The following is a 12,396-nucleotide window of genomic DNA, read 5'->3' on the forward strand; positions in this document are numbered from 1 at the left end:
TTTGGAGCCCAAAAAGCCGGACATGTCCGGGAAAATCCGGACGTATGGTAACCCTACAGGTGGCTGAAACAGTTAAGTGGCCTCCACCCCAAACACAGGCCCATGTCTGTGGCCAAAATAATAGCAAGTCCAAGGCCACTCAGGAATTTGAACCATGCGGTCAGAGGCCTGCCTGGGCATTGTTTGAGTCAGGTGGGGGCAGTGTGACTCACACGGTAACAGAAGTGCTGGTAATATGGCCCCGAGAGAGAGCTTTTGGGGTGCCCAGTACAGGCAAGAAAGGCAGCAAAAGAATTCTTTCCTGCAGTTTGACTCCTACTGTGTTCAGGGAAACAGAGTGTGTCTTTGTAAATAAATAAAATGGCGTCAAAGAAAATAACTGATTCTAGCGTCAGTTTCTCCTCCTAACTGGAACAATCCTCACTACCCCTAATTTGGCTAACTGGTTGGGTGAAAAGGAGTAACAATATAACTGTATCATAGGGCCAATCCATTGCTGATCAGTTTTTCTGGGCCCATCTCACTGCCTGCTGCTCAAAAACCCCCTCTCTAGACACAGACTGCATGTATTCTTATGCATATTAGCCCTTCCTTGCTGTCACTGGTCTAAGTTACTCTATTTTATCTTGTCTGTTGTTTTAACAAAGTACCAACACTGGTCTCAGGCCTTAAAAGGGTATTTTGAGAACACCAGGGAAAGGATAAAGCAAACAGAGGCTGCTTTTCTCAGGGTATTGATGAAGCAGTTCGATCCTAGGAGCAGGAACACACAATGTGGGAGGTCTGTTTTCAGTTGTTGTGCCACTATGATTGATGGCTGCTCCCCTGGCTTGATTATTATTATTTACTCTTTGCATCACAATAGCACCTGGAGACCCCAACCACCCCTCTGTGCAAGTCACACAGTCAGAGACGGGCTCTGCCCCGAAGAGCTGACAGTCTAAATAAACAAGACAGAGAAAGGTTGGTAGAGAGGAATAATTATTATCCTCATTATACAGACAGGGGACTGAGGTACAGACAAATCAAAAGAGTTCAGCTTCCATTTGGGCACCAAACGACCCGAGCAGGTTTTCAAAGAGCTCAGCACGTTGGATACCGTGGCCTTTTGAACATTTAGCCATAAGCAACACGAGCTGAGCGCTTTTGAAAATCTGGCCCCATTTGTGTGTGCTGAGCACTTGCAAATCTGGCCCTAGGGGTATGATGTACTTGGTCTCACGCCCAGGCTTACACATCCACACTGCACTACGCAGAGCTTGTGACTCGGGTCTGCAGCTTGATCTGCATCCACATGGCAAATTGTCAGGGCTTGGAGCCAAGTCGCAGGGGGACTTGCAGGATTCACTGGATTAAGACATTCTACACTGCACACCAAGGGTATGTCTACACTGGCAAGTTTCTGCACAACAAGTTATACCTGTTTTATTAATGCGCTGGAATTAAACCACTGTTGTGTGTCCACACTGTGCTCCGTGTGATGGTGGAGCACGTCAACATTAGCAGCTCTTGCAACGGCAAAGAGAGCAATGCATTGTGGTAGCTATCCCAGTGTGCAAGTGGCTGCAGGGTNCTAACCTAATTGCCTTCTATGATGAGATAACTGGCTCTGTGGATGAGGGGAAAGCAGTGGATGTGTTATTCCTTGACTTTAGCAAAGCTTTTGATACGGTCTCCCACAGTATTCTTGCCGCCAAGTTAAAGAAGTATGGGCTGGATGAATGGACTGTAAGGTGGATAGAAAACTGGCTAGATCGTCGGGCTCAACGGGTAGTGATCAATGGCTCCATGTCTAGTTGGCAGCCGGTTTCAAGCGGAGTGCCCCAAGGGTCGGTCCTGGGGCCAGTTTTGTTTAATATCTTTATTAATGATCTGGAGGATGGTGTGGACTGCACTCTCAGCAAGTTTGCAGATGACACTAAACTAGGAGGCGTGGTAGATACACTAGAGGGTAGGGATCGGATACAGAGGGACCTAGACAAATTAGAGGATTGGGCAGAAAAAAACCTGATGAGGTTCAACAAGGACAAGTGCAGAGTCCTGCACTTAGGACGGAAGAATCCCATGCACTGCTACAGACTAGGGACCGAATGGCTAGGTAGCAGTTCTGCAGAAAAGGACCAAAGGGTCACAGTGGACGAGAAGCTGGATATGAGTCAACAGTGTGCCCTTGTTGCCAAGAAGGCTAATGGCATTTTGGGCTGTATAAGTAGGGGCATTGCCAGCAGATCGAGGAACGTGATCGTTCCCCTTTATTCGACATTGGTGAGGCCTCATCTGGAGTACTGTATCCAGTTTTGGGCCCCACACTACAAGAAGGATGTGGAAAAATTGGAAAGAGTCCAGCGGAGGGCAACAAAAATGATTAGGGGTCTGGAGCACATGACTTATGAGGAGAGGCTGAGGGAACTGGGCTTATTTAGTCTGCAGAAGAGAAGAATGAGGGGGGATTTGATAGCAGCCTTCAACTACCTGAAGGGGGGTTCCAAAGAGGATGGAGCTCGGCTGTTCTCAGTGGTGGCAGATGACAGAACAAGGAGCAATGGTCTCAAGTTGCGGTGGGGGAGGTCCAGGTTGGATATCAGGAAAAACTATTTCACTAGGAGGGTGGTGAAACACTGGAATGCGTTACCTAGGGAGGTGGTGGAGTCTCCTTCCTTGGAGGTTTTTAAGGCCCGGCTTGACAAAGCCCTGGCTGGGATGATTTAGTTGGGAATTGGTCCTGCTTTGAGCAGGGGGTTGGACTAGATACCTCTTGAGGTCCCTTCCAACCCTGATAGTCTATGATTCTATGATTCTATGATTCTACCTCCCTAGCTCTCTGCACAGCAATTTCTCTCTCTCTCTCTTTTATACACACAAACACACACACACCCCTGCCTCTGTGTTCAACAACCTGAGCATTCCACGTTGATGGTTTGCTGTGTGTCCCGGAGCAGATCAGCACAGCACTCAACAGCTGTCAGAAACGGAGCTTCGAAAGGGGAGCGGCGCCTCCATGGCTGCCAGCCGAATTCAAAACAATGAGCAGAGCGTCCACTTGAGGGATCATGGGACATTTCCGGAGGCCAGCTACTGTGCTCAAAGCAATGGACGTGTTCACACTGACAACAGAGCGCAGAAGCCACTGCACTGGGAGCCTTACTCCTCTCGTCAGGGTGGTTTTTTTACAGTGTTGCAACTCCGCAGTTACTGCGCACTAAGTGCCTTGGCAGTATGTACACCAGGGGAGTTTCTGCGCAGAAAGCTGATATACTGCCCTGTAACTTCCCAGTGTAGACATACCCTGAGTCTGGGCTCTGACCCAGGTTTGAGCCCAAGCCACCCCTTCCATCCACACACAAATCAGTCTGACTCGGGTCAGCAAGCACTCAGGCCCTGGATCCTGGACTCTGCTAGGGTGGTGGGTCCCCAGTCCTGCTGTGACTTGGCTCCAGGCCCTGTCATTGTGCAGTGGGGCTGCAGACCAGAGTCAGAAGGTCTGTGTAGTGATGGTGTGTGGAAGCACTAGCATGACTGTGAGACCCAGGTTTACAATGCAGTATGGACACACAAGTGTGGGCTTGCAAACACCACGTCCACAAGCCCACAGATCTGGGCTTAGTGTACAGTGTAGTCATCCCTAAGAGACTTTCCCATAGTCCACATGGAGTCTGTGGAAGGGCAAAATCTTGAACCAGATCTCCTGAGTCCCAGACCAGTGCCTTAAACACAAGGCCATCTTTTCTTCCTAGGGCTTGAGTGCCCCCTTTGCCCCCTATTTAATTACAATTGTGAATAGGTGGGGCATAGGAACAGTTCATAAATTCAGCTGAATAAATATATGAGCAGAGCTGCTCTAGACCCTGAGACCCGTGTCTGAGACCTCCTGACCCCCCGTTCACTTACACATGCTCCCCCCGAGCTCCACCTCGGCTATGGGCACTCCAGGCATCTGGTTAACCCTTCAGAGACAGAGTTAAGCTTCTTGCACGGCAAGGAACATGGGCTTAGCAAAAAGGAATGTCTTGTCCATAGACCTGTTCCTGTTAAAGCACCTGAGATGTCAGATCTTGGAAAGTAGCAGAAGTCCAGAGACGCAAGCCCAGCACATCCTTCTTATGTGTGGCAATGGCCTCTGCTCAAAGCAGAACTCCGCTCGTATATAGGGCCTGTCTCTGGGATCAGATTGAAGCTCCAGACCCGTCATATATGCTCATCCCCCTTGTAAGACCCAGTGTAGAGAGACCCCAGACCCCATGGAGGTGGGCAGTAGTTGAGTTCAGGTCCATGGCCTCAGACTGTTCTCAGCGATGGTCCCTCAGTGAAGTGTCAGACATTTTCCCAGGCAGGACACTATCTGCACTGCAGCACAGCAGGCTTGCCCTTGGGCACATGCACTGATGTTCAGTACGTATGCGGGCACACCTACTTGGGGAGCCTTTGAATCCTCTCAGTGGTATTCTGATTAGAGAGACCTCTCGGTACTGAATCCTGGCTGTGAAGGACTGCAGGGCTCATGAGGCAGTGATGGGCACCCTCTGGGACTGGACTGAGCTTCCCGGGGGTCAGTGAGTTGCATGGGGGCAGGGACCTGGAAGACAGAGCTGCTGCTCCCCTTGGGTCTGGGCTGAGGAGAAGAGATGATGGAGCCCTGCTGGTGAGTTGCTGGGGTTAAAGACACAGAGGGCTGCCAACTGTCTAATCACACAAACTAAAACACCCTTGCCCCATCCCAGCCCACCCCTTCCCCGAGGCTGCAGCCCTGCCCCACTCCTTCTCCAAGGCCCTGCCCCTGCTCACTACATCCCCCTCCCTCCGTCGTCCGCTGTCCCCCACCCTCACTCACTTTCACCGGGTTGGGGTAGGGGGTTGGGGTGCAGGAGAGAGGGCAGGCTCTGGACTGGAGCCAATGGGTTCGGAGTGTGGAAGGGGACACTGGGCTGAGCCCGGAGCAGAGGATTGGGGTGCGGGAGGGGGCTCGGGGTGAGGGCTCCAGCCAGGCGGTGCTTACCTTGGGCAGCTCCTGGTTGGCGGTGCAGCAGGGCTAAGGCTTCCTGCCTACCCTGGCTCTGTGCTGCTCACGGAAGCGACTGGCACATCCCTGTGGCCCGTAGGGCAGGACCAGGTGGCTCCACATGCTGTCCCTGCCTGCAGGCACCGCCCCTACAGCTCCTATTGGTTGCAGTTCCCAGCCAATGGGAACTACCTAGTTGGCGCTCAGGGCGGGGGCAGTGCATAGAGCCACATGATCGCCCCTGTGCCTAGAGGTCGCAGGGACGTGCCGGTCACTTCCAGGCAGGGCTGGCTCTAGGTTTCTTGCTGCCCCAAGGAAAAAAATTTTTGGCTGCCCCCCAACCCAGCCCTGGACTCTTCCCCCTCCCCCGCACCCCTTGCCCCCCCAGCTCTGCCCCCCCCCCCACACCTCCTGCCACCCCAGTCCTGGGCTCCCCCCTCCCCACCAACTGCACCCTCCTGCCACCCCAGCCCTGGGTCACTGGTAACTCGCTCCCAGGGCAGGTCATTCAGCAGGAATTTTGGGTGTGCACAGAACACAGACAGGATTGGTTCCCATATGGTTACAGAACTGCAATAAAGTGGAACAATTTTCAGCGTGTGTGACTGGAGGATATCTGGATGCATATTATAAGACTGTCCTACATAAATGAGGAAAAGTTGAGGTGCCTTTATTATTCTTTTGTTCCATTCTTGGTTTCTATGGGGAATTTGCCAATGCCATATCACTGTCTTCCTTTTAAACAAACAAACAAACATACAAAAAAAAGGCAATGGCTGTTGAAAATAGCAATTCCAGTCCTAATAACCACTGGGAAGCATTTCTTGCTCAATTTATTCTACTTTTTCTACAGCAAGTTCCAGTGGATCAGTAGATTTGATTTGGGAGAAATGAAGTAACAGCCGCCCAAACTGAGCTTGAGCCCTCCTGAATTTTGAGGTGTTCAAATCTGGAAGGCAGGTGCTAGATTCCCTTTCTGAATATTAGCTATATCTGGAAAGGAAAAGTCAATTTCGGCTTCCATGGCTCAGAAGTGGAAATCCTCCTACGTGCCTGGTACTGTATCTAAAGCTGCCCAGGTCCAGAGCCTCCCCTCCCTTACTTTCATTTTAAATTCTAGTGGGATCCACATACCTGCCTTGCTAGGCTTCAGATAGAGAGGGGCACTGTCCATTTAGTCCACCCAATTCTTTCTTTGGGGGCTGCAAGGTGAGGTCACACCAGTATCCCTAATCCAGGCTGGGGAAGTCTTCTGAAGGGGATAATCTGGGCCAAAGCCTTCTACTCCTTGGGCATACTTGTTCCCCGTTCTAGGGTTACCTACCATATGTCCGTATTTTCACAGACATGTCCGGCTTTTTGGGTTTTAAATAGCCGTCTGGGAGGACTTTGTAAAACTCTCAAAAGGTATCTGGCTTCAAGACTAAGCTTGATAAGTTTATGGAGGGGATGGTATGATGGGATAGCCTAATTTTGGCAATTAATTTGTCTTTGACTATTAGCGGTAAATATGCCCAATGGCCTGTGATGGGATGTTAGATGGGGTGGGATCTGAGTTACTACAGAGAATTCTTTCCTGGGTGCTGGCTGGTGAGTCTTGCCCACATGCGCAGGGTTTAGCTGATCGCCATATTTGGGGTCGGGAAGGAATTTTCCTCCAGGGCAGATTGGCAAAGGCCCTGGAGGTTTTTCACCTTGCTCTGCAGCGTGGGGCACGGGTCACTTGATGGAAGATTCTCTGCACCTTGAAGTCTTTAAACCATGATTTGAGGACTTCAATGGCTCAGACACAGGTTTGATACAGGAGTGGGTGGGTGAGATTCTGGGGCCTGCATTGTGCAGGGGGTCAGACTAGATGATCATAATGGTCCCTTCTGACCTTAAAGTCTATGAGTCTATGATTCTATGAAGATTTCCCTCCCAGTGCAGAGCGCGGTGCGGCTGACCGGGCGGCCCAGCTGGATTAAGCACTCACATCGGGGCCTCCAGCAGGCAGAGCCCCTCCCCGGCTCCCCCCTCTCCTCCCCTGCAGCCTCAGCACGCCGCGCCGGCAGCACTCTGGGGAGGGCGGGGGGGCGGGGCTGCGCGCTCTGCGGGGTAGCGTAGCTGCGTGTCTGACTTCACGTGGAGCCAGACACGCTGGTCTGAGCGGCACAGTAAGGGGGGTTGGAGAAGGAGCATGGGATCCTGGGGGCAGTCAAGGGACAGGAAGTAGGGGGGGTTGGATAGGTCGGAAGTTGGGGGNAGGGGGCGATCAGGGGACAAGGTGCAGGGGGGGTTGGATGGGTTGGGGGTTCTGTGGGGGGTAGTCGGGGGCAGGAAGTGGGAGGGAGGGGATAGGGGGCGGAGCTTCCCTTCCCCCCCGTGGGGTGTCCTCTTTTTTGAATGTTAAAATATGGTCTCCCTGCCCTTCCCAGAGCCACCCCGTTCTGGCAGTGAGCTCTCCATCCACAGCAGGCTGCAGCATGAGGTCTCAGCTACCTCACTCCCTCCCCGTCTTTCCTGTTGATAGCAGCTGAGGGAATGCTGGGAAATGTAGTTCTTTCCCTGCTCCAGGGCTGGCTCTATAGGCAGGGAGCTAACCAAGGAACTACAGCTCCCAGGGCCCCTTGTTGGTTCTCAGCTCCCAGGCTGGATTCTTGTGCCCCTTGGAAATGTGCCGCCCCAAGCACCTGCTTGCTTTGCTGGTGCCTAGAGCCGGCCCTGCTTCCAGGAGCCGTGCGGAGCCAGGGCAGGTAGGCAGCCTGCCTTAGCCCCGCTGCACCGCCAGATTTTTAGTGGCCCAAAGTCTCCCGGATTGCCTTCAGTAGCCTCTGGGAGATCGAGCCCGATTCCGGGAGACACCAGCCAATCTGGTCACCAGGGTTAAGGCTACACTACAGCTGCCCGCTTCTTAGTGCTGAGCCGTAGCTCAGGGACGCCGTCTCCAGAGCTAAGCACTGAGGGAGGCGGCTGGAGACTGTCAGCTGTGCAGCAGATCTGCATGTGATTGCAGACAACTGCAGAAAGCGTGTGTCATCCTGGGGCTATTGCCCTCTGACATAACAACTGTTACTGCCGGCAAAACACAAAATTACCCCACTCCTTGTTTCACCTGCACTCCCACTGACAGACTTACAAAGTGCTGGCCTGAACCCCTGCTCGTTCAGTAGCCGATGCAGGAGAGGGCCCAGAACTATAGGGCTAAGGGAGAGCGCGCACTCTGGGATGGGCGGAGCTGTGAATAGCGCCAAGAGTGCTGGTTACGGTTTGTAGCAGGGTGGTTACCCACTCCAGCCCTGACAGGGGAGAAGCCAGCTCTCGGAGAGGGCTCGGGGCTAGGAGAAAAAGCCCAAGCGGATTGGGGAAGGAGCTACACCGGGGCCACGCCCCAGTCAGGGCAGCTGGGGCTTATAAGAAGTTCAAGGCAGCCAGAAGCAGAGCAGAGTCTCTCCTCTAGCGGTGGAGGGAGACCGGCCTGGCTGCAGGGGAGTAAGAGGGTACCTGGGAGTGAAGCAGGGCTGGGGAGAGCCAGAGGAGCAGGGGAGCTCCAGGCTGGAAATTGAGCTCATTCCCTGAGAGACCAGCAGGAGGCGCCACAGGGATGAGTCCGCCTGCTTACAGGGTTAGATTGCAACTTGCTGTTGAAAGCTGCAGTCATTAGCTGAGCTATTGCAGCGCCACCTACTGATCTGGTAGGGATAGAACAACTTAATCCATGTTACTCTGGCGCATTTTCTATCGTGTGCTGTTGGGGTACATTTTAAGTAAAAGTGTGTTGGTTTTATATTGCTGCATAAGATCCGTTATTGATATTTTTGGTCCTGGAGGCAACCGAAGTACAAACACAGATTTATTCGGTGCCTGTCCAGGTGGAGGCACCACCAACTATAAATATTCCTATCAGTAAAAGAACGACTGCAGGATTCCACCTAATTTCCCATCTCAGCGGGGACCCCCAGGATCTCCATTATCCTTAATGACGTCAGGTGCCCTGGCAACAGGTGAGAGTTCCCTGCTCTCAAGTAACCCAGGAGGGAAAGGGGGAGGTTACAAATAATACAAAATAAAATTCATAATTTGATACCGACGTATCCCACTGTCACAATAGCACCCAGCTGCCTCCCGCACGTGGCACCAAAATGAAGTGTCAATCCCAGTAGATTGTGCAGCTCTGTGACTCTCCCTCGCCTTTCCAAGGGCTTGTCTACACTAGAGCTTACTTTGGTATAACTTACATCTCTCAGGGGTGGGAATAATCCACCTCCCCGAGCCACTTAATTCATGTCAATTTAAGCACCAGTGTAGACAGTGCTCTGTCTGTGGGCGAGCGCCTCCCATCGCCATGGTTACCACCTCTCACGGCGATGGAGTTATGGGGATGGGAGAGCTGTCTCCCCTCGGCTTAGAGCCTCTTCCCCAGGCGCGTTACAGCAGCGCAGCTGCAATGGTGCAGCTGTGTCGATGTAGCGCTTCTAGTGCAGACTAGACTGTGCAGCAGTGACATCATTAGCGATGTTGACATTTAAATTACTGTCATTGGGCATCTCGTTTAACCCCTTATGGAGATGACTGGGGCACTTCAGACCTTTCTGGGCTATTGTTTCTGCAGATTCAGGTAAACCTCACTGCAGTAGTTACACTTGGGTCACATTTTATTCTTCACAACCACGAGGGCTAGAGCCTTAATCTGAAATGAAAGCTGAGATTCTGGAGAACAAGATGGCAGCTAAAAAGAAAAAAAGTCTGGTCAACAGCCCAGTATGACCTGGCCCAATTCATGCTCTAGACATGCTTAAACTGTGGAAAGATTTCCTAGCCTGTTAGTCACTCTGTGTTTGGAATTTTGCAGGTATCACACTATTGGACAGTGCGGCTCTTAGAAAGGACGTGGATATGCAAAAACAATACAAGACTGAATTTCAGGTTATTGCATCTGACACCATTGCGGCTAAGGCCTCTGCACTCCTTGCTGGTGAATCGCTGAAGGCCAGTTTCCTGTGTGGTTTAGTTGAAATGAATGGATCTGCTGTATATTTAAGTGACACCAGGAAATCCAGACATGAGGCCCGAGTGACTCTCCAATACAAAATGACAACGAGGTCTGAGCATCTGACAATGAGCCATTTAGGACAGCAGGTTACTTATCCTGCTGTATTCGACCAAGGCAAAGCAACCCATGTGGTCACAGCTGTGCTGTATGGGGCTCAGGCTTTCTTTGTGTTTGATCGGGAAGTTTCTTCACCTGAGAGTATAGAAGAGATACAGGGAAAGATGAAACTTACGATAGAAAAAATACCAAAGATTTCAGAAGAAGATGGAGAGTCCAAAATGGAGGATAAGGAAATAGAAAAGACTGAAAAAATCACTTGTACGTTCTATGGTGACTTTGGTCTTGAGAACAATCCAGTTACTTATCAAGATGCCATAAAAGTTTATTCCACCCTCTCTAAGTTGCTGGGAGCCAATGGGGAGAAGGCCATACCAGTGACAGTCCGACTGTATCCACTCATCAAGCAAGATTCCAGAGGCACTCAGCTGATACGTGAGATCAGCGTTGGGCTGATTTCCAATGTTGAAGCTGTCGTGGAGCACCTCACAGAATTAGACACGCGGTGCAATGACATGATGAAGGACAGAACTGCCACAACTTTCCCTGAAATCAAGAGGAAAGTCCAGCAATTCCAAGCTCTGTGTAATCAGTACAGACAGGCTTTCCAGCGACAGCTATCAGAACTCTTACCCTGTATCCGTGGAGGAGGAGCAGAGGAAGGGGCCCTGGGGGACATTTTAAGCAGCAAAGAACAATCACCATTCAATACCCAGAGACTCAATGAATTTCTGGATACCAAGGAGCAAGAGATGAATTTAGTGGATTTCTACCTTACTGTGCTACAGAATGTGGAAGTCGTATCCTCCAAGAGTGAACTAGAAAAAATAGTACTCAGCCCTAAGCATGATTCTGTTGTGTCTTTCACACTTACTTCATTACACAACAAAGAACAATATTTATTAGATTTGAACTTTTGGCTTAAAAGACAGTTTCTGGAGAAAATTCAAGAATCAGCACCAGCCAGTTCTCCCTATGAGAAATCAAACTCCAAACAGTGGTTTGAGGATGAAGAGATAAGAAGAAAAGCACGAAAATTCACAAAGTCCTTCTTAGACTTTACTAATGTCAATAAATCTCAAGCAAAGACCCGGTTCATTGTGGCCTCCGTTCCAGATGAGGACCATCCAGGAGCTTCGATTTACCTGTATGCAGATGGAGAGCTGGTCAGCCCCAATTTCGAGCCTCCATCAAAGCCTCTTCCTGCCCTGATGGATGGAATCAGACATGACCGTGTGCAGCTCACGTTTAACCCAGCAGCCTATGGCAGGGCTGCGATATCCGGCTATCGGGCAGAGTACAGAATTGTAGGGCAGGAGAACTGGACGGCTGTGGATGTAAATAACACACAAGAGACATTCACAGTAACGGGGCTACGTGCAAACACCGAGTACCAGTTCCGATACGCTGCCGTGAGCAAACCAGGGCTCAGCGAGAGCAGTGACGTGAGTGATCCTGTGAAGACTCTCCCTAGCCGTAGAGTCAGTTTCCGTGTCGACCAGCCCTAAAGCAATAGAATTGTGTCAGTGGTGAGAACAGGGCTAATCAGTATATAGCAATGATGAGAAAAAAAAGTGTATGATCAAAAGAACTCTGTGAATAACTGATTTCTTGGTTTGCTGGCTAGTCTGAAACATAAATGAAAAACTTTAGTTTCTGGTTGACCCAAATTCATTTTTTTTTCAAAAATTTCCATTTTTTTGCCTGACTGACAAGTTGAATGAAATGTTTTGTTTGATCAGTTGCAGTTTTTGCAATTGTTATATTTTTTAATAAAATTGAAGTAAAATTTTGAAACAAAAAGTATTTTAAATGGAAAACTTAAAATATTTAGACCTTTTCGATTTTTCTGAGGTTTTAGATCAAAGCAAAACAATCCAGCTCATTTGACACAGATTCATCAAATATTTCAGTTAACCCAAATCTGCGTTGCTCAGAAAAAAAGGATTTTGGTCCAACTCCCCTCTCCCCCCAGTTCTAATGAACACTATATCGTGATACTCAGAGTAAAACTAGTCCAATTCAGATCAGTCATGAGGCTCACATTTTCAACAGGGAGGGTGGTTAACGGCTGGAATGAACGACCATGGGAAGTGACGGTTTATCCAGCTAGAGCGGCTGTGAAATCAAGACCCGATGGCTCTCCGGAAGATACACTTAATAAAATGCCAGTTAATGGGCTTAANCCAGGATCCTACCCCCTACCTGTACCCTGACTGCCCAAAACCTTACAGCCCCAACCCCCAGACAGCCCCCCCCGAACTCCCAACCCATCCAACCCTCCCCCTGCTCCCCGACAGCCCCCCGGGAC

The 12,396-nt window shown here is 50.5% G+C and overlaps 2 protein-coding genes across 2 annotated transcripts in view; both read left to right on the forward strand.

Moving 5' to 3' along the window:
- LOC117873921 overlaps window positions 1–11,593 on the forward strand; it is a 38,162-nt gene extending 26,569 nt beyond the window's left edge. Inside the window, exon 4 of the mRNA XM_034763823.1 lies at window positions 9,828–11,593. Coding sequence (XP_034619714.1) covers window positions 9,828–11,593 — 1,766 coding nt within the window. The remainder of the gene's footprint in view (window positions 1–9,827) is intronic.
- Window positions 11,594–11,646: 53 nt separating this feature from the next.
- LOC117873922 (stonustoxin subunit alpha-like) overlaps window positions 11,647–12,396 on the forward strand; it is a 46,432-nt gene continuing 45,682 nt past the window's right edge. The window contains exon 1 of the mRNA XM_034763824.1: window positions 11,647–11,661. Coding sequence (XP_034619715.1) covers window positions 11,647–11,661 — 15 coding nt within the window. The remainder of the gene's footprint in view (window positions 11,662–12,396) is intronic.

The sequence above is a fragment of the Trachemys scripta genome, chromosome 2, assembly GCF_013100865.1.
Source record: "Trachemys scripta elegans isolate TJP31775 chromosome 2, CAS_Tse_1.0, whole genome shotgun sequence".
Classification (NCBI taxonomy): Eukaryota; Metazoa; Chordata; order Testudines; family Emydidae; genus Trachemys; species Trachemys scripta.